The sequence below is a fragment of the Oncorhynchus nerka genome, linkage group LG13 (assembly GCF_034236695.1).
Source record: "Oncorhynchus nerka isolate Pitt River linkage group LG13, Oner_Uvic_2.0, whole genome shotgun sequence".
Taxonomy (NCBI): Eukaryota; Metazoa; Chordata; class Actinopteri; order Salmoniformes; family Salmonidae; genus Oncorhynchus; species Oncorhynchus nerka.
The window spans coordinates 77,349,249-77,372,385 of record NC_088408.1 but is presented as its reverse complement, the minus strand read 5'-3'; the positions used below and the strand labels follow the sequence as shown (position 1 = coordinate 77,372,385).

General features: G+C 44.1%; 1 protein-coding gene across 1 annotated transcript; it reads left to right on the top strand.

Annotated features, from left to right (window-relative positions):
- Positions 1-1,227: 1,227 nt before the first annotated feature.
- LOC115140204 (calsenilin-like) lies at positions 1,228-23,017 on the top strand. Its single transcript, XM_065026724.1, has 6 exons — positions 1,228-2,194; positions 5,586-5,655; positions 5,882-6,060; positions 6,158-6,262; positions 6,426-6,488; positions 20,150-23,017. The coding sequence occupies exons 1-6, from the start codon at positions 1,796-1,798 to the stop codon at positions 20,195-20,197; spliced, it is 864 nt and encodes a 287-aa protein (XP_064882796.1). The 5' UTR covers positions 1,228-1,795; the 3' UTR covers positions 20,198-23,017.
- The last annotated feature ends 120 nt before the right edge of the window (positions 23,018-23,137 follow it).

Here is a 23,137-nt window from a genome sequence, read left to right as displayed (position 1 = left end):
CCTTGTTAAACATCTTTGTAATGAATGCAGACGTCTTATTACAGATTTGTCGTGTAAGCAGGGGGTTACGGAGGGATTTCTTTTGTCGCTGGAACTGTCCCTAAATATAGTTGGTTTTTCACAATTATTTGAAAGAAATGTGTTAGGTTCCTTCTGTATCTGTGGATAGTTTTCACAGGAGTTCACAGGTTAATGGGATAAAGAGAATGAGAGGAGGAGGGGAAGCCAAGAAGGAGAGATGGCAGAGAGTAAATTCTCACGGTTAAGTGATGCATGTCTGTTTGTTCATCAGAGTTTTGATTCAGTGGGATGATATCAGTAACCTCTAACCTGGCTGTCCCAGGACTTGGGAGTTAAAGGACGGGACAATAAGTAAACAATTGGAATAATTTTTGGGGAAAACAAAAAACAGCGTGGGATTTGTCATGGAAAGAAGGATTTTACTTGTTCCCTCTACTTTCAGTTTTATTTGAGAGACTGTTTTCAGTCTTTTATAATATCATTGAGCATGAGTCTGGTCAAATCGCTTTTCATGGCTTCAACTTAAATCTCTTTGCATCACAGTTGGAACTATTCTCTCTAGAACTGTAGAACTCTATAGGAACTTTATAGCATCCCAAGGATCTAAAGCCATATCTGTCTTTAGTTTGAGAGACAGATGGTATTTTATTGAAAGACTGACAGAGAGAAAGAGCGAACAGAGGGAGAAAGAATTGAGAGAGCGAGGACAGAGAGAATTTTCACGCTGGGGGAACAAAAAGACGGAAAGACGGAGGAAGAAGGGGAGATGAGTGTCAGGTGGGAGTCGGAGGGGCTACAGACTGTTGGGATCGTCTGCCTTGTATTAATGTTCCTCAAACTGATGCACCTACTGGGACTCATCGACATCACAGAGACCGGTGAGAGAGGGGGAGGGGAGGGGGGTGGAGGGAGAGAGAGAGGTTGGATGTAGATGGAAGAGAGAGAGGGAGATTGAGGGAGAGAGAGAGAGGGGAGAGGTTGGATGGAGGGAGAGAGAGCGGTTGGATGGATGGAGAGGGAGGGAGAGAGGTAAGATGGAGGGAGAGGAAGGGAGAGAGTTTGAAGAGAGGTTGGAGGGAGAGAGGTTGGAGGGAGAGGGGTTGGAGGGAGGGTGGAGGGAGAGAGGTAAGATGGAGGTAGAGGAAGGGAGAGAGGTAAGATGGAGGGAGAGGAAGGGAGAGCGGTTGGAGGGAGAGAGGGCAACAAACTGCATTTATGAAGATTCTGTCTATTCCTCTTTTGTTCTCCCTAGGCAGTATTTGTATTCCACAATGTCTGACTTGACTTGACCATGTTCTCTGTTTTTTCCCTCCCTTTTCTCACTGTCTCTCCGTACCTCTCTTTACTCCATTTACTGTCTTTACATCTCTATCTCTTACTTTCTCTCACACACACACTATCTCTGTTTTGTGTGTTAAAAGATGGTAAGTATGGTTTTTAGAAACTCCACGTCCTTTTTGATCTACGTCTTGCTTTTCTTTCTCCCAGTCTTAGTGCTTTCTCTTACTGTGTTTGAACAAGTAGGACTAATACACCTCAAACAGCCTTATAGTCAACATTCTTAGTCATGGCTTTAATTGGATTCAAGTTTTCACTCTTACTAATCTGGCACCTGTTCACTCAAATCTAATCAGTGAACACTAACATATCAATGGGTTTCTTTGCAAAGATCACATTATAAAAGAAGGTACCTCCCTCTCATTTTGAGTCCTCGCTTTGTTTTTGTCTCGCTCATTTTTACTTTTATTCGATCTTTCTTGATCTCGCGCCTTACATGTTATCCCTCCTTCTCCTCTCTTACTCTGCTTGCCATGCACTCATCCTCTACCCATCCCTCTCCCTCTATTTCTACGTCTTCCCTTTTCTCTCACCCTCTTTCCCTCCTCTCTCCCTCTTTCCCTCTCCTCTCTATCCCCTTCTCTCTCTCTCTCTCTCTCTCTCTCTCTCTCTCTCTCTCTCTCTCCCTCTCTCTTTCCCTCTCTCTCTCTCTCTCTCTCTTTCCCTCTCTCTTTCCCTCTTCGTCTCTCCCACTTTTCTCTTGTTTACAGACAGTAGTGAGAGTGATTTGGAGCTGTCTACGGTTCGTCACCAGCCAGAAGGCTTGGACCAGCTGCAGGTTCAGACCAAGTTCACCAAGAAGGAGCTCCAGTCTCTATACAGGGGCTTCAAGAACGTATGTAGTGGAACAGAGAGGATGGGTTGGGGATGCTGTGGGACTGGGACTGCAAATCAAATCAAACTTTATTTGTCACATTAGTGTAGACCTTACCGTGAAATACTTACTTTCAAGCCCTTAACCAACAGCGCAGTTCAAGAAGAGTTAAGAAAATATTTACCAAATGACTAAAGTTTAAAAAAACAATGTAATAGTCCGGTGGCCATTTGATGAATTGTTCAGCAGTCTTATGGCTTGGGGATAGAAGCTGTTAAGGAGCCTTTTGGTCCTAGACTTGGTGCTCCGGCACCGCTTGCCGTGCGGTAGCAGAGAAAACAGTCTATGACTTGGGTGACTGGAGTCTCTGACAATTTTACGGGCTTTCCTCTGACACTGCCTGTTATATAGGTCCTGGATGGCAGGAACTTGGCCCCAGTGATGTACTGGGCCATACGCACTACCCTCTGTAGCGCCTTACGGTCAGATGCTGAGCAGTTGCCATAGCAGGCGGTGATGCAACCAGTCAGGATGCTCTCGATGGTGCAGCTGTAGAACCTTTTGAGGATCTGGGGACCCATGCCAAATCTTTTCAGTCTCCTGAGGGAGAAAAGGTTTCATTGCGCCCTTTTCACAACTGCCTTTTTGTGTTTGGACCATGATAGTTTGTTGGTGATGTGGACAACTCCCGTCCCGCTCCACTACAGCCCCGTTGATGTTAATGGGGGCCTGTTCGGCCCACCTTTTCCTGTAGTCCACGATCAGCTCCTTTGTCTTGCTCACATTGAGGGAGAGGTTGATGTTCTGACACCACACTGCCAGTTCTCTGACCTCCTCCCGATAGGCTGTCTCATTGTTGTCGGTGATCAGGCCTGCCACTGTTGTGTCGTCAGCAAACTTAATGATGGTGTTGAAGTCGTGTTTGGCCACGCAGTCGTGGGCGAACAGGGAGTACAGGAGGGGACTAAGTACATCCCCCCCGAGGGCCCCCAGTGTTGAGGATCAGCGTCGCAGATGTGTTGTTGCCTACCCTTACCCCCTTCGAGGTGGTCCGTCAGGAAGTCCAGGATCCAGGTGCAGAGGGAGGAGTTTAGTCCCAGGGTCCTTAGCTTAGTGATGAGCTTTTTGGGCACTATGGTGTTGAACACTGATCTGAAGTCAATGAACAGCATTCTCACATAGGTGTTCCTTTTGTCCAAGTGGGAAAGGGCAGTGTGGAGTGCGATTGAGATTGTGGATCTGTTGGGGTGGTATGTGAATTGGAGTGGGTCTAGAGTATCTGGGAGTATGCTGTTGATGTGAGCCATGACCAGCCTTTCAAAGCACTTCATGGCTACCGACATTAGTGCTACAGGGCTGTAATCATTTAGGCAGGTTACCATCACTTCCTTGAGCACAGGGACTATGGTGGTCTGTTTGAAACATGTAGGTATTACAGACTCAGTCAGGGAGAGGTTGAAAATGTAAGTGAAGACACTTACCAGTTGGTCCCCGCATGCTTTGAGTACACATCCTAGTAATCCATCTGGCCCGGCAGCTTTGTGAATGTTGACCTGTTTAAAGGTCTTGCTCACATCGGCTTATCACACAGTCATCCAGAACAGCTGGTGCTCTCGTGCATGCTTCAGTGTTGCTTGCCTCGTAGCGAGCGTAAAAGGCATTTAGCTCGTCTGGTAGGCTCCCGTCACTGCGCAGCTCGTGTCTGGGTTTCCCTTTGTAGTACGTAATAGTTTTCAAGCCCTGCCACATCCGACGAGCGTCAGAGGCGGTGTAGTAGGATTCAATCTTAATCCTGTATTGACTCTTTGCTTGTTTGATGGTTCATCTGAGGGCATAGCGGGATTTCTTATAAGCGTCCGGATTAGTGTCCCGCTCCTTGAAAGCATCAGCTCTGGCCTTTAGCTCGATGCGGATGTTGCCTGTAATCCATGGCTTCTGGTTGGGGTATGTGCGTACGGTCACTGTGGGGACGCAGTCGTCGATTCACTTATTGATGAAGGCGATGACTGAGGTGGTATACTCCTCAATGCCATTGGGTGAACCTCGGAACATATTCCAGTCTATGCTAGCAAAACAGTCCTATAGCGTAGCATCCGCGTCATCTGACCACTTCCGTATTGAGCGAGTCACTGGTACTTCCTGTTTTAGTTTTTGCTTGTAAGCAGGAATCCTCTGGTTGCACATGTGACATGCTGGTAAACATTTGGTAAAACTGATTTAAGTTTGCCTGCATTAAAGTCCCCGGCCACTAGGAGCACTAGTGCTTCTTGTTTGCTTATGGCCTTATAGAGTTGGTTGAGTGCGGTCTTAGTGCCAGTCTTATTTTAATTTTTTTATCTTTATTTAACTAGGCAAGTCAGTTAAGAACAAATTCTTATTTTCAATGACGTCCTAGGAACAGTGGGTTAACTGCTTGTTCAGGGGCAGAACGACAGATTTGTACCTTGTCAGCTCGGGGGTTTGAACTTGCAACCTTCTGGTTACTAGTCCAACGCTCTAACCACTAGGCTACCCTGCCGCCCCTCGGTCTGTGGTGGTAAATAGACGCTACAAATAATATAGATGGGAACTCTCTTGGTAGATAGTGGATTCTACAGCTTATCATAAGGTACTCTACCTCACGCGAGCGATACCTCGAGACTTCTTTAATATTAGACATCGCACACCAGCTGTTATTGACAAAAAGACACACACCCCCACCCCTCGTCTTACCAGACGTAGCATCTCTGTTCTGCCGGTGCATGGAAAATCCTGCCAGCTATATTATCCGTGTCGTTGTTCAGCCACGACTCGGTGAAACATAAGATGTTACAGTTCTTAATGCCCTGTTGGTAGGATAATCGTAATTATAGGTCATCAATTTTATTTTCCAATGATTGTATGTTAGCAAGTAGAACGGAAGGCAGTGTGAGTTTACTCGCTCGCCTACGGATTCTCAGACGGCAGCCCAATCTGCGTCCTCTTTCCCCCATCTTTTTTTAACACAAATGACGGGGATTTGGGCCTGTTCCCGGGAGAGCAGTATATCCTTCTCGTCGGACTCGTTAGAGGAAAAAGCTTTTTCCAGTTTGTGGTTAGTAATCGCTGTTCTGATGTCCAGAAGCTTTTCGATCATAAGAGACAGTGCAGCAACATTATGTGCAAAATAAGTTTAAAAAATAAGTTACAAACAATGCAAAAAAACCTAACAAAATAGCACATTTGGTTAGGAACATGTAAAACGTCAGTCATCCTCTTCGGCACCATCTTAGAGGTTGAGCTTGGATCTCTATTTCTGGGCAGTTTGGAGTTTTACATGAGAATGATGAATAAATGTGATCGAGTAGATTTGAGTATACGTACTTTAATAATAATAGACACATGGCTTTTCCCTGTACACCCCTCCCTCTCTCCCCCCCTCTCTCTCTGGTAGGAGTGTCCCAGTGGTTTGGTTGATGAAGAGACGTTCAAGACCATCTATTCTCAGTTCTTTCCCCAAGGAGGTGAGAGGAGAGTGCTACTTTATCTCCATTGACTCTCTGTTTCCATGTGCCTGGGATATGATAATAGTACACCCGACTCTGACAGATTTATATGAAGAATGCCAGGAAAAGCTTATGGTTGCTGATTATTTGAATGTCTTCCTACCACTAACACTCTCCCCCTTCCCTCTCCCTCTCCCTCATCTCCTCACCCCTCTCTCATTCCCTCCCTCCTTCTATCCTACAGACGCCACCACCTATGCACATTTCCTGTTCAATGCGTTTGATATGGACAGAAACGGCTCTATTCGTTTTGAGGACTTTGTGATCGGCCTGTCTGTTCTTCTGAGAGGGACAGTCACAGAGAAACTCAACTGGGCCTTCAACCTGTATGACATCAACAAGGACGGATACATCACTAAAGAGGTACTCTGTGATTGGCTACTATAGAAACATTACATATCTAAATGATTGGCTAGTTTTAGATACATCACGGTAAACTGACTCTCACTCTCTTTCTCAGGAGATGCTGGCTATTATGAAGTCCATCTATGATATGATGGGCAGGTACACCTACCCCAGTGTACGGGACGAGGCACCCTCTGAACATGTGGATAAGTTCTTCCAGGTGCGTGCCACGCTGTGCGCACAAACACACACACACGCAAACATTGTTCATACACACACCAAAAAAAAGTTTTGATACCCACGAAACTTGCTCTCTTCCTCTCTCCTTACTTCCTTCCTTACTGTCTCTCCCTTACCCCTCCCTCCCTTTCTTCTTTCTTTAGAAAATGGACAGAAACCGAGATGGAGTGGTGACCATTGACGAGTTCATTGAGACCTGTCAGAAGGTACCACAGTTACAAAATATTTCAGCACATCTGTACGCTAGCTCAATTTTGAAATAAATAATAAAATACATAGATGTTGTTAACACTTTACTTGTAGTGGCTATAACTAAGGCATTCATAACACATTTGTGAAACCAGTCACCTTTAGGAGTGTTGCAGCATCCTCAGTTACAAACCTTTTCACATTTAACAAATTTATTCAACATTCAAACAACATCATATTTTTGTATCATTGGATTATCACTGGGTAGGCCATCATTGTAAATAATACTTTGTTCTTAACTGACTTGACTAGTTAAATAAAGGTTCAATAAAATAAAATTGTAATTATACAATTATTTAACAGTGGAAATGTGTATTTATACTGCCACAGTACCCAACCCTCTGACACACCAGTCACGTAACAGACTGGGAGCAGGATTAGGAGTTAGTGACTGTGTGCATTGAGTGTTTTGTATCCTCTCTCGTGATCTTTCAGGATGCCACCTTGGAATTATCAATATTATCTTATTGAATTATGCATTTTCTGTTAGTGGGGTGACTAAGCATAATAATAGTTGAGTTTGTGAAATATATTTTATATTTGAGATTTTTCAAAGTAGCCACCATTTGCCTTGATGACAGCTTTGCACACTCTTGGCATTCTCTCAACCAGCTTCATGAGGTAGTCACCTGGAATGCATTAAACAGGTGTGCCTTGTAAAAGTTAATTTGTGGGATTTATTTTCTTCTTAAATCGTTTGAGCCAATCAGTTCTGTTGTGACAAGGTAGGGGTGGTATACAGAAGATAACCCTATTTGGTAAAAGACCATGGCCATATTATGGCAAGAACAGCTCAAATAAGCAAAGAGAAACAACAGTCCATCATTAAGGGGGTTAAGGGGGGATGCCTTCAACTGAAATGTGTCTTCCACATTTAGCCCAACCCCTCTGAATCAGAGCGATGCGGGGGGCTGCCATAATCAACATTCACATCTTCGGCATCCGGGGAACAGCATTGCTCAGGGGAAAATGACCCATTTTTTTGTTTTACCTTGTCAGTTTAGGGATTCAATGGGGCAACCTTTCAGTTACTGGCCAATGCTCTAACCACTAGGCTACCTGCCACCCCCTGTTGGTGGGTTCTACAATCCTGCTGAGTTTCATTAAATTTGACAAAGCGGAAATGGCCATTATAGCCCTAGGTGGAGTGGCCATTTTGGAACGCAATGACTATTCACAAGCTGTCTTTAGACTACTACAGAGGCCGTGTTCGATATCTGCCTACTGCTTACTTAAACTACACACGGTGTACTAATCATACTACATATGATTTACAACACACATAAATGTGCTCGGACCAGTGCTAGAACCCCTATTTAAAGCTGGATCAGCACTTTGGGGTCCTAGCACAAAGCCACAATGTTCTGTTAGTCTTTAAAGACATGAATGTTCTGAGCGATATGAGGAAACATAGGTCTATAACAAGGGAGAGGAAGAGTCCCACAACAGTATCTATTGAAGTTGGTAAGCCAGTGTAGTGGGCAATCATTTGATATGTGTATATTCTAAATATATCACGTGACTCAAAATAAGACTAAGCAATTATCCTATTGAAATGTTTATCTGACATAAAGATAATTAGCCATATGCAAGAGACTATGGTTGAGTTACAGTAATAGGCAATGAAGAAATGTCTGAGAATGGATTCTAAATATAAGTGTATTTAATTACTTTGTAAAACTAATGGAATCACATACAAGGCATAAAGCTTAAGTTACAAGGCATTAACAAGCATTACAAGGCATTATTCTAAGCATGGTCAGGGAGAAAGAAATCATAGCCTGAAAGGCCATGCCCCAAAAGTCCATGGGGTGGAGAGAGGAAGGCCCAAAAAATTGTCAAAGACTCCAGTCACCCAAGTCATAGACTGTTCTCTCTGCTACCGCACGGTAAGCGGTACCAGAGCGCCAAGTCTAGGTCCAAAAGGTTCCTTAACAGCTTCTATCCCCAAGACATAAGACTGCTGAACAATGAATCAAATGGCCACCCGGACTATTTACACTGCTGCTACTCGCTGTTTATTATCTATGCATAGTCATTTTACCCCTATCTACATGTACAAATTACCTCAACTAACCTGTACAACCGCACATTGACTCTGTACCGGTACCCCCTGTATACAGCCTCGTTATTGTTATTTTATTGTGTTATTTTCTATTTAGTAAATATATTCATAACTCTTTTTCTTGAACTGCATTGTTGGTTAATTAAGGGCTTGTAAGTAAGAATTTCACGGTAATGTATACCTGTTGTATTCAGTGTCTGAGTTGTTTGGATTCAAAACCTGAGTTAAGTTAAGCTGCAATCAGATATCAGACCTACATGACATAACTTCTACTTCTCAGAGGTGTGACAATGGGGTTTGGCAAGACCAACACAGAGAATGTTGAATTCTTAGGACAACACATATCAAATTCTTGCATACTGTTGATAAGAAGAGTTACTTCTGGGGTTGGGCTTCCCTGCACTAGCAGGGCTGGAGCTTGTGATTATGATGCTTAGAGCCACCCTCTTCAGGAATGGAGGAAGCAGGGTGATGGCATGTTGAAGCTGGCAAGCCAGCGGGGTTTGTGGAGCTTGAGATTATGATGCTTAGAGCCACCCTCTTCAGGAATGGAGGAAGCAGGGTGATGGCATGTTGAAGCTGGCAAGCCAGCGGGGTTTGTGGAGCTTGTGATTATGATGCTTAGAGCCACCCTCTTCAGGAATGGAGGAAGCAGGGTGATGGCATGTTGAAGCTGGCAAGCCAGCGGGGTTTGTGGAGCTTGTTTTTAAAGCTAAATTCCTTAACTGGATCACCATCAAAAAAATGTACAATGGAGGAAATTTTCACATGCAGTTACGACTTGATTTACATGATGCATATGTAGTTCTTAAGTAATGAGTCAGTGGCAGAATGAGGGTTCATCAGAGCGGCCAACATGATGGGAAATTCAGTACTCTGATTGGTGTGTGCCCACACCCAAACACGATGCTGCTTTCCAACAGAGAAATGAAACAGAAAAAATATATTCAAGGTGTTAAGGGTTAAAAATAACATGTATTGTTGAGAGATATGAGGAAATAAAGGTTTCATAAAAAGAGAGAGCAAGATTACTAAAATATATACTAAAACAGCTGTATCTCCTGATTGGTAGATTATATTTATATTCTGATTGCTGATTTGTAAAGCAGATAAGTAGAGTTTGTGTCTAATTTGCTAGGAAAGTGGTCATAATGTCAGTTTGAAAATGTAGTTGATGCTATAGAATAACTATCTTCAAAGTAATGACTCCAGACTTTTCTTATAAAATGAAAGCTTCTTTTAATAACAATACTTGTTCACGTTACATTTTACAACTTTAAATTTTACAAAACAATAAAATAATGTTTCTAGCAAAAGCCAGGCTAATCATTTGTCACTTCTTCATAATTGCAGCGTTCTTGTTCTACTTCCACTTTCTGTCGCCAAGCATTCTGGTACTTGCAGTCAATAGCGTAATCCAATACTAATCAATGGAACAGAAAGATGTACACTGAACAAAAATATAATCGCATCATGCAACAATTTCAAAGATATTACTGAGTTACAGTTCATATAAGGAAATCAGTCAATTTAAATCAGTTCATTAGGCCTGTTCACAGACACCTTAAAAAAAGGTAGGCGCTTGGATCATAAAACCTGTCAGTATCTGGTGTGACCACTATTTGCCTTATGCAGCGCGGCACATCTCCTTCACATAGAGTTGCTCAGGCTGTTGATTGTGGCCTGTGGAATGTTGTCCCACTCCTCTACAATGGCTCTGCGAAGTTGCTGGATATTGGCGGGAACTGGAACACACTGTCCTACACGTTGATCCAGAGCCTCCCAAATGTGCTTAATGGGTGACATGTCTGATGAGTATGCAGGCCATGGAAGAACTGGGACATGTTCAGCTTCCAGGAATTGTGTACAGATCCTTGTGACATGGAGTCGTGCATTATAATGCTGAAACATGAGGTGACAGTGGCGGAAGAATGGCACGACAATGGGTCTCAGAATCTCATCACGATATCTCTGTGCATTCAAATTGTCAATCGATAAAATGCATGCCCAAACCATAACCCCACCACCACCATGGGGCACTTTATTCACAATGTTGACATCAGCAAACCGCTCGCCCACACGATGCCATCCAAGATGGCGTAGTAGTGCAGACGTGGTTTGTTGTCCTCTCGTTTACTTTTTGTATTTTTCATATTTTTTGTATATATTGGTGAATTACTCACTAACAGGGATGTAAACCAATTTGTGCACAAAACTTGAGAGAAATACGCTTATTGTGTGTATGGAACATTTCTGGGATCTTTTATTTCAGCTCATGAAACATGGGACCAACACTTGCACATACAGTGTCTTGCAAAAGTATTCATTCCCCTTGGTGTTTTTCCTATTTTGTTGTATTACAACCTGTAATTTAAATGGATTTTTGGGGGGATTTCATGTAATGGAAATTCACCAAATATTCCAAATTGGTGAAGTGAAATGAAAAAAATAACTTGTTTCAAAATATTCAAAAAAACATTTTGGTGGGAAAGTGTTGCGTGCATATGTATTCACCCCCTTTGCTATGAAGCCCCTAAATAAGATCTGGTGCAACCAATTACCTTCAGAAGTCACATAATTAGTTAAATAAAGTCCACCTGTGTGCAATCTGTGTGTCACATGATTGTGTCACATGATCTCAGTATACCTATTCTGAAAGGCCCCAGGTTCTGCAACACCACTAAGCAAGGGGCACCACCAAGCAAGCGGCACCATGAAGACCAAGGAGCTCTCCAAACAGGTCAGGGACAAAGTTGTGGAGAAGTACAGATCCGAAACTTTGAACTTCCCACGGAGCATCATTAAATCCATTATTAAAAAATGTAAAGAGTATGGCACCACAACAAACCTGCCAAGAGAGGGCCGCCCACCAAAACAAGGAGGGCATTAGTCAGGCAGGCAACAAAGAGACCAAAGATAACCCTGAAGGAGCTGCAAAGCTCCACAGCGGAGATTGGAGTATCTGTACATCGGACCACTTTCAGCCATACACTTCACAGAGCTGGGCTTTATGGAAGAGTGGCCAGAAAAAGAGGGAAAAAAAGAAAACCCATTTGGTGTTCACCAAAAGGCATGTGGGAGACTCCACAAACATATGGAAGAAGGTACGCTGGTCAGATGAGACTGAAATTGAGCTTTTTGTCAATCAAGGAAAACGCTATGTCTGGCGCAAACCCAACACCTCTCATCACCCCGAGAACATATCCCCACAGTGAAGCATGCATGGTATGTTTTTCATCGGCAGGGACTGGGAAACTGATCAGAATTGAATGAATGATGGATTGTACTAAATACAGGGAAATTCTTGAGAGAAACCTGTTTCAGTCTTCCAGAGATTTGAGACTGGGACGGAGGTTCACCATGACTCTAAGCATACTGCTAAAGCAGCACGAGTGGTTTAAGGGGAAACATTTAAATGTCTTGGAATGGCCTAGTCAAAGCCAAGACCTCAATCCAATTAAGAATCTGTGGTATGACTTAAAGATTGCTGTACACCAGTGGAACCCATCCAACTTGAAGAAGCTGGAGCAGTTTTGCCTTGAAGAATGGGCAAAAATCCCAGTGGCTAGATGTGCCAAGCTTATAGAGACATACTCCAAGAGACTTGCAGCTGTAATTGCTGCAAAAAAGTGGCTCTACAAAGTATTGACTTTGGGGGGGTGAATAGTTATGTACACTCAAGTTTTCAATTTTTTTGGTCTTATTTCTTGTTTGTTTCACAATAAAAAAGATGTTGCATCTTCAAAGTGGTAGGCATGTTGTGTAAATCAAATTATACAAACCCCCCAAAAATCTATTTTAATTCCAGGTTGAAAGGCAACGAAATAGTACAAATGCCAAGGGATTGAATACTTTCGCAAGCCACTGAGGTTCTCATTCTCCATCACTTCAAATGTAATAAAATTACTCTTGTACATATGTAAATAACTGTAAATAATATCTTTAGACACATCTTAATGAATGAACTGTAAACATGAACTCTGTAACCCATGAAAGTTACAACAGATCTGGTTACTAAAACAGCTGTATCATTTGATTTGTAGAAGATATTTCTGTTCCGATTTCAGATTTGAATGGCAGAGAAGCAAAGTAGCTGATTTTTGTCAAAAGTTGTTTACTGTGAATAGAATGTTGGAATTCTGTGAGTTTTTAACAATGGGACCTTTAGAATGTTGAAGAAATCGCATTAAAGTGGATGAGATTTTTTTGAGGAGGACAAAAAGCCTAATAGTTTGTAAGTATTAATGTTATAAAAAAGTTGACTAGTCTACATGTTTTAAATTTCAATGGCGTTTCTAGCTTAAACGGTGTATGAAAAATAGTATTTCAAAGAATAATAACTGTACAATATTTTACCATATTTAAAGTATATTTACAATATTTAATGTGGGACTTTTGCCGTATCAAGTCTCATTAATACAATATTCTACAAACTCCCAGATACATTTGTTTTGCTTTCTAAATTGACGTGAATTTAATTGGAATTGACCCCAACCCTGTTATTTTCTAAATGTCAGATTGTCTTGACAGGATGTCACTAGGGTCAGACTGGGACCCTGGAGAACCATGTTAACAAGAGAAAGCAGTAGGGGTGGCACAAGTTTTTCTTGTCATCTCTGTGGAAGGACCACCAGAGGGCAGGCTGGTCCCACGGATAGTAGTCCAGCCTGGCATGTGAGTCAAGGTGATCAGAGGTAATTAAGCACAGCTGACGGTACTAATGACCTATTCTCTTTTCCCTACAAGAGAGAGGAGGGAACCAGCAGAGAGGAGCTGGAGAAAGAAGAGTGTGTTTGCTTCTCCAAAGGAGAGGACATACCTTTCGGAAGGAAGAAGAAGAGGACAAATTACTTCTTGGGAATGGCCACCACGGATCCGGACCACCACCCAAAGAGGGTTCTCCACAAACGGATTGTTAAGGTGGTTACACACCCATGATTTATGTTATAGTTTAAAGATACTCATCTTGTGTTCCTTGTTCTTGTAAAGAAGAAGATTTGTGTTTTCCTTGGTTGATCATCCTTGATTGTGTTGGAGTGTTTTGAGAAGAAAAAAATACCTTAATTAAGAAAACCTGCTCCTGACTCTTTTATTCCACCTTTCCGCAACCTCAAAGTACTTGGTCCGTTGGTGGAGAATTATGTGCATTATGTGGACGAGTGACACAAGGATAAGTGAGGAAAACGAAAATCTACCTGTAGACACAGAGGAACCATTCAAGAAGGATGGATAACGCTCTACTACAACAGTTGATCACAGCACTGGAGACAACCATAGAACTCATGCAACAACAGCTGAGCCGGCGAGAAGAACCGAGAGTTAAGCCGAGTGAAGCCGCTATCTTACCTCGTCTCTCAAAGGTTGATATTGAGACTTTCATCATGACGTTCAAATGGACGGCCACCTTGGAAGGCGTTAGCGCCTCTTTTGACCCAGATAGCCTAGGAAGCCTACTATGACCTGGACTGCCGCGAAGTTGCCGACTATGTGCGACTAAAAACCGAGATTCTGTCCCGATACCAGCTGACCGCCCGAGATAGAGCCGAAAAGTTCCATCAATGGACCTATATGGCCGACCAACCCATCTGTGCCTAGATATTCGCACTCCTACGCCTAACGAAACAATGTCTGGAGCCCGGGAAAGGAGTAGGACATGTCGTAGAGACGCTCGTAGTGGACAAGATTTTGAGGGAATTACCCAGGGACTTAGAAAGGGTCGTGGGGCAAGCAAACCCATAGCCGAGGCTGTGGAAACGTACCGATCTACATGGGAGTTGTGAAAAGGAGGACCGGAAGAACTCTGCCAAGCCTGTTTGACACCGGCACGTCCGCCACCGGAACGACCAAATCCGCTCCGGACGTGGGAGAAGTCATCACCCACACAACAGGGTCGGTGCTATAAATGCCAGTCTCCGGACCATTACGCCCCACAATGTCCCAGAAAGGACAAGTCCATGGCCACCAAGTCATTGCTGCCCGTCCCCACGCATCCCAGTCTGAGATGGGCAGGATCACCTCTGTTGGTTAGCAGAAATATCCCCAGTCCCAGAGATTCCGGTTTGAATAGAAGGACGAGACGTGGTAGCCATTCTCGATTCTGAAAGTATGGTTACGATCGTGGAGGAGCAGATGGTGACCACAGCAACACTGCTACCAGACAAAGTAGCTGTGTCCTGTATCCATGGAGACACCCACTATTACCCCACCATGAGTCTGTCCATTCTCACGCCGAAAGGAAGGTGTACAGTCAGGGTGGGGAAAGTACCCCAGCTGAAGGTGCCATTATTGATTGGGAGAGACTGTCCCCTATATAGGGAGCTTCAGCAGATGACGTTATGCACCGGACAAAGGGGATCAGGTCTCTCTATCACACACCAACAGCCGGGCTACCGCAGGGGGGCAGGAAAGCAGAGAAAGAAAAAAAACAAGTCCAAGCCCGAGGTGGTAGCCCTACAAGGAAACGTTGCCTCGGCCTCGTCCTCTGGAGCAGAGGAAGAATACAGACCCAACATCTCCGACAGCTATTCCAGGAAACCTCCGATGAAGACTCCTGCGAAGGGTTTTATACGACGGAGGAAGGAAGGAGCAACCAGAGGCTAAGGGCTATATTTGAAGCCCCATCAGAGGAGGGAACATGGAAGAGATTCCCCTCGGGCACCACCGACGGGGATGGGGAACAACCACCCCACCCCTCTACCGAGGTCTACCTGCCCCAAGATTTTTAGGGACAGTTCGGCACCTCTCAGCATAGAGACCCAGACCTACGGGATGTCATGAGGAAATGTTGACGGATCAGGTGAGCCCTCTCTTCCCTACTATGCAATCAGGCAGGGTCTCTTGCATTGGGTTGTGCAATGAAGGGGGGAAAACAGGAATTACTAATGGTGCCTAGACCATACAGGGATACTGTCCTACAGCTAGCCCATTCCCACGTCCTAGGAGGACACCTGGCACAGGGCGAAACGATCGACAGAATCATGCAGAGGTTCTATTGGCCCCATGTCACTCTAGATGTGGCCAGGTATTGTAGGACGTGTGATCAATGTCAGCGTACGGCCATATGGCCACACCTGCGCAGTCCTTTGATTCCTCTCCCCATTATAGAGACCCCCTTTGAACGCATAGCTATGGAGCTCGTGGGACCCCTCCCGAAATCCGCCAGAGGATACGAGTACATCCTGGTTGTCGTAGATTACGCTACTAAGTTCCCAGAGGCCATACCCCTTTGCAACATGTCATCAAAGGGAATCGCCAAGAAATTATTCATGTTGTTCTCCCCTGTGGGCCTTCCCAAGACGATCCTAACTGACCAGGGAACCCCATTCATTTTTAATTTTTTTATTTGACCTTTATTTCACCAGGCAAGTCAGTTAAGAACAAATTCTTATTTTCAATGACGGCCTAGGAACAGTGGGTTAACTGCCTGTTCAGGGGCAGAACGACAGATTTGTACCATGTCAGTTCGGTGTTTGAACTTGCAACCAATGAAGGACATGTGTCGGTTATACTAGGTTCAACAGATACGCACAAGCATATTCCACCCGCAGACAGACAGTTTGTGCGAACGCCTGAACAAAACAATTAAAATCATGTTGAGAAGAGTGGTGTCCAGAGATGGGAATAACTGGGACATGCTTCTGCCCCACTTAATGTTTGCCCTGCGAGAAGTACCCCAGGCGTCCACTGGGTTCTCCCCATTCTAATTGCTCTACGGCCGGCCATGTCGAGGGATCATCGACTTAGCCAAGGAGACATGGGATGCCCAACCATGCCCATTCCGGTCGACGATAGAACATGTTACCCTGATGAGGGACGGCCTGTCGGCAGTCTGACCCATAGTAAATTAACATATGGAGAAGGCGCAACAGAATCAAGGCCGAGCCTACGATAAGTCAGCAACACCCAGGAAGTTCACCATGGGAGAGAAAGTGCTGGTACTCGTGCCCATGGCCGAACACCGCTTGATGGCGCAGTGGGTTGGGCCCTACGAGGTAACAGAAAGGGTCTCATCGGTCAATTACCTCATCAAGCAACCTGACAGGAGGAAAAAGGTCCAACTCTATCATATCAACCTGCTGAAGTACCATGGAAGAGAGGAGGGTATGGCTTTGATGGACATGGAGGACAAGGAAAAAGAGGAGGCCCTGCTACAGGTGCGCCATGGCCGAACTCCCCTGCCGGAGCAGTCTAGACAGCTAGACAAGCTGATTATGCAATTCGGGCAGGGTATTCTCTCCCTTCCTAGGACAAACAGATGTTCTGGTTCACCATATCCACACTGAACCCGGCAAGAAGGTGCATATCCGGCCTTACAGGATTCCTGAGGACCGCCAAGTCATCGCTAAGAACGAGGTGAGGGAGATGCTGAGGATGAGGGTGATCGAGCCATCTACGAGTGAGTGGTCCAGTCCCATAGTCCTGGTCCCCAAACCTGACGGTAGTATGAGGCTCTGCAACGACTTTAGAGGTGTAAACGCCATCTCTACTTTCGACGCGTATCCCATGCCCTGCGTGGATGAACTCTTGGAGCGTTTAGGGAAGGCCAAGTTCATCACCACCCTGGATTTGATGAAAGGATATTGGCAAGTGCCAGTGGCTGCGGAGGACCGCCCAAAGACTGCCTTCACCACACGGGAGGGGCTTTTTCAGTATGTGAGAATGCCCTTCGGACTGCATGGTGCTGCGGCAACTTTCCAACACCTCATGGATGCCATTCTACAACCCCATCAAGAGTACGCAGCGGCGTACATAGACGATGCGGTCATTCACAGCGAGGACTGGGATAGCCACCTCCTGTGTCTGCGGGCGGTGCTCGTGAGCCTGGAGGCTACAGGGCTGACGGCAAATCCAAACAAATGCTGCCTGGGTCTGTCCGAAGCGGAATACCTGGGATACACCGTGGGGAACGGAAAAATACCAGGGCAAGACTAGGGCAATTCGGGATTGGCCTCGGCCCCAGACGAAGTGGGACGTCCGAGCCTTCTTGGGGATAACGGGATATTATCGCTGTTTCATCTCTGGATATGCAACCATTGCCACCCCTCTCACAAGCCAAGAAAAACCTGCCAAACCGTGTAGCGTGGAAGGACAAGACGGAAGACGCCTTCCAGTTGCTAAAAGATAACCTGTCCTCTGATCACGTCCTGCAGGCTCCTGGTTTCTTCCATGAGTTCATTGTGCAGGTAGACGCCTCAGATACGGGGCTCAGGCCGTCCTAGCTCAGGGTGAAGGCAAAGCAGAGAGGCCTATTCTCTTCATAAGTAGGAAGCTCATTGATCGGGAACAGAGATATGCTACCGTAGAGAAAGAGGCCCTAGCCATTAAGTGGGCCCTCGCTTATCTCCGGTACTACCTCGTTACTGACAATCCTCCCCTCACGTGGATGGCCGGTAAGACAAAAAAATAACAACAGAATAGTCAGATGGGTTCTTGCTTTACCATTCTTTTTCCATGTTATCCACAGGGCCACAGGGCCGGATTGAGGAACGGGAATGCGGACGCGCTGTCCCAACGCGACCAAGACGGCGCGTCTGGCGCCCGGCCCTCCAGTCCGGTCCTGAGGGGGGAGGTATGTGGAAGGACCACCAGAGGGCAGGCTTGTCCCACGGATAGTAGCCCAGCCTGGCATGTGAGTCAAGGTGATCAGAGGCAATGAAGCACAGCTGACGGTACTAATGACCTATTCTCTTTCCCCTACAAGAGAGAGGAGGGAACCAGCAGAGAGGAGCTGGAGAAAGAAAAGTGTGTTTGCTTCTCCAAAGGAGAGGACATACCTTTCGGAAGGAAGAAGAGGACACATGACCTCTTGGGAATGGCCACCACGGATCCGGACCACCACCCAAAGAGGGTTGTCCACGAACAGATCGTTAAGGCGGTGACACAGCTGTGATTTATGTTGTAGTGTAAAGATACTCACCTTGTGTTCCTTGTTCTTGTAAAGATGATTTGTGTTTTCCTTGGTTGATCATCTGATTGTGTTGGAGTGTTTGAGAATAAAAAAATACCTCAATAGAGAACTTCGTTCAATTAAGAAAACCTGCTCCTGACTCTTTTATTCCACCTTTCCGCTTTAGAGCAACCTCAAAGTACAATATTTGCAGCACACACTAAGTGGATTGCACCTATGTTGTTATCTAGCTCACATGTTTCAGCTAGTACAGTACCAATGTCTTCATCATAATCAGTAGAGGTAAGAAAATATATGGCTAAACACTGGTCGCCTTTCACTGTGAATAAATTAACACTCCCTTTATTTTCAATGCATTCTTCTGCAATAGGTGGGTAAATGCTTGTAAAAAATAAAACAGGTGTGTAAACTGTGTTTGTGGGTTTACCCTCTACTACACCACTGATTAGAACATCCCCTCCCTTATTTTTTATCAATCCTGGAAGGAGCAGCTTAGCATGAATCTTGATTCAGGAGTTAACACACAGCTGACAGGAACAACTCCTGGGTCACATATACTGGAAGCAATGACTTGACCCAGGAGTTTGACTGGAAGCAATGACTTGACCCAGGAGTCGTCACTGTCAGTCGTGTGCTGTTTACTCCTGTTGGTAATGCCAAACTACTCTTTCCTGGATGTGTTTATTTTATTAAACCTTTAATTTGTAAGATGAGTGCCATGACCCCCAGGGGCAATATCTGTGATGTCACGATATCTAAATATTTTCAGGACACGTAAATCTCTCTCTGCAAAATTATGTGCTTTTATCACAAAATGAACAATCATTCTGGAAATTTCAGCTTAGCCACCCTATTATATTTGACGATATCCAAGGGATGCACCCAAGGGGGGCTGTAGGTAGCCCAGCAGCTAAGGAGTTGGACCTGTAGGCGAAAGGTCACCAGTTGGAGAATTGTTTTATTTTTTATTGTCACATACACCGGGAGCTGGAATAAGGGGGGAACTGATCTGGTAACTGTTCAGTTCCTGACAAGTCCCTTCCGTTGGGCCCTTGAGCAACATGTGCTCCATCCAGGGGTGCTGCACTCCGTGTGTTTGTGCTAACTGGGAGAGTTGTGTTGTAAGCGCAGAAGACACATTTCTGTTGTTCTCTGTAACATGGACAATAAAGTTGTATTATATGGCTCCTGGTCTGGAGCCAGTGCCATGTTAGGCCTACAGTGTGTTCTCTATCAAGATAAGCCCAAAACATGTGCTCTTAGGTTAACACTTAGGGGGTTGGGTACTGTGGTTGTAAACATACGCATTTGTGTTGTACAATGGATAAATCAGAAATATTTCAGTGTTTCTGATAACTTTTAGTTATGTAATGAAAAGGAACTTTAATTTTGAAAATTCCTTATGAATGATATTGAATAATGTGTTATGAAGGTTATGAATGATACTGCAATACTCATGAAGGTGTTATGATTGGTTTCATAAAGGTGTTGTGAATGTCTTATGAATAACCCCTCCAAGTAAAGTGTGATGTAGATGTCAGTGGGGGATTTGCTGAATGTTTTACTTAGACTAATAATCCATGTGAACAAAAAAAACAGCCTCATGACTTTCGCTCAATGTTCTATCCTGTATGTTTCTGTTTCAGGATGAGAACATAATGAACTCCATGCAGCTTTTTGAGAACGTGCTCTAGACCCCAGCAGAACGTTCTACGCTATTCCCCCAACATCCGATCCTGTACTTCTGTCTATACACAATTTCTGTCCAATCCCAAGACACACACACACACACACAAACTACATCTAGTGCAGTATGTATAGGATTAGCTAATCCACAGATATGTACATGTGTAGAAACTAGTTTCTTTACTGCTGCACTAGTCTCAACCTGCCACTGCTTCTGGACTAAAGAGAACACTAGAGAAAGAGAAGAGAGCTAGTGGGACCTCTGCTACTTTAAAGATTCTCAGCGTCCCAGAAAAAAAGAAAAAAGGACCAAACTGCTCAACACTGCTGATCCTATGAGCTTCTAGTACTCTGCCTCTTCATTGGACCCAAAAGACAAATGACCAATCAAATGATGGAGAGTGTGAGAGTGGAAATAGAGGAGGAAAACCCCATCACGATGTTGCTGGCCTCCAGATAAGGATGCTGTAGCTATAACACACAGTGTCTTGGCACTTATACATTCTGTACACACACATACTATCTGTCTGCACATAAACATACTACACACACACACACACACAATCTCCCCACACTCACAAATGCTGTACAAAACACACACGCACACACACACCCTTCCCACCCAGCAGAGGCTTGCCAGGAAAGGATATATGTGGACACACTGACACACTTCTCTGAAGAGTGTTTGAGAGAGTTGATGTAGCCTACAGAAAGCTGGACTGATCCTGAGCAGGGGCACCGGCACCAAACACCACAGGGACACTAAAAAGAAAAGAACTGAAGCATGTTTGTCAGATGTGATGTGTGATTTGCTTGCACTAAGAATTGTTCATATTGTACAATATGCACCAGAAGAGAATGCATTGATTGTAAATGTAGATAGTCACTGTAGACCACTAAAGAAAAACTCAGTGTGTATGTAGATATGTATAGACAGTAATATATAATAATAGCATCCTAAAGCCAGGTGTCAAGCTCTCACCTGTACTCCACTATGGGTTACAGGTGTTAAAGTTAAGGCCAGACCAAATCTGTGTGGATGTTTTCTTACCACTTACAAAACACTAATTCATATAATTGTAGCCTAACATGTTTAATATAAGAATTATTGGATCATTTGATCCTACATGTATCTTGTTTAATTCCAAGTCAATTCTGGAGTGTAGAGGTACCCCTACGGTCGGTGGGTTCTATACCTACTGGTTGCGTCTGCTCATAGTTCTAAGTGACACAGGGAGGTTCGCTGGTTCTGCTCTGTCACCAACGGACCTGCGAGTCAGAATAAGCTTTAGATGTACAGTATGTCAGTGCCACCTTATAATATGTGTAATAATAATAAGACGGATATACTAAGATGTATATGTGTTGTAAACTAAAGCCATCCTCAGAGGAATACAGAGTATACAACTAGGGCTTGATCCCTCTTCTTAATCCCTCATCAGAGTTTTTGTTTTGTTAATGACCCAACTGGCACCCTAATCACTTTCAAAAGTAGTGCACTATAAAGGGAATAGGGTGCCATGGCCCTGGTCAAATGTTAGCACTATAAAGGGGATAGGGTGCCATTTGGGACCTCTATGATGTCATCATCTGAGGTATGAGCACTGGCCACTAGTGATGACATCACTATACTTACCTATCCTAAACCATGATAAGGTATGTGTTTGTTGTTGTTGTTGTACTACATATATATACAGTAGTGAATACGGGAACAGTGTTCCTGTGGCATAAAGTATCATTACATTTTCTCATTGAAACCAGGGACAATTCTGAGACAGCAACACTATACCATAATCCTGATATGGTAATACCACCATTTGTACCTGTAACATGTTGACAGCTCAGACTGCAGAAAGCACAGCTCTATACCCAGCCCAACCTCATACCCCCATACTTAACTATAGCCCCTATCCCAAGGCCCTATACTGTACCCAGTGGACCTGTTCTATGAAATCACATGTTGTCTCAGAAGTAGAGTGTTGTAACAGAGGTTTTCTCTGTCTCTCCCATAACAACATAACTCATGTGACCTAGCCTAGAACAGATTAGGTATGTCCGTGTGTGTGTGGCATGAATGAATGAAACAGACTAGAGACCAGACCATGGAACTAAAGCATACACAGACAGGATGGCCTGGCCTAGAGCGCTCTCTCTCTTTCTCACTCACACACACATAAAGTCATGCAGTAAAACTGAAGGAAACTGTGGTTATTGCCCCAGTCCACATTTCAACAGTAGGAGGATTGCACAATATTACAGTGCTTCTGATGTCCATAATACAATCTGGAGACATAGTTTTTTAGCAGGCCTACATTAAAGCAGTATTGTGTTTCTCCCCCCTCCTGGTCTTGTTTTAGGTGACCTATTTGGCCAACCTGGAACCATGTTTAGACGTAACATAGTAAACTTAAATCCGCGACACTCCAGTTACTATGATATGTTACATTTCGTATGGTATGTATTAATTTGTGGAATTCCATCATCCATTTCATGATATGTTATAATATGTTATAATATGCTATTTGGGGCGGCAGGGTAGCCTAGTGGTTAAAGCGTTGGACTAGTAACCGGAAGGTTGCAAGTTCAAATCCCCGAGCTGACAAGGTACAAATCTCTCGTTCTGCCCCTGAACAGGCAGTTAACCCACTGTTCCTAGGCTGTCATTGAAAATAACTATTTGTTTTTAACTGACTTTCCTAGTTAAATAAAAGTTTTAAAATATATATATATATATATATGTTATGAATTGCAATCTGAAATGTATAGGCTACAAATTGCAAGACAGGTCACTCTGGAGTCAATGTTAACATAATGTGCAATTTATCCTATTAAACACCAAAAATGTGTTTCAAATCTCATTTTAGGCAGGTCTCATGCTGAAAAAGAAAGGAAATTCTTGCCTACTTCACCCACCAATATTTTCTTTTCTTTTGCAAAAAAACTGTGTA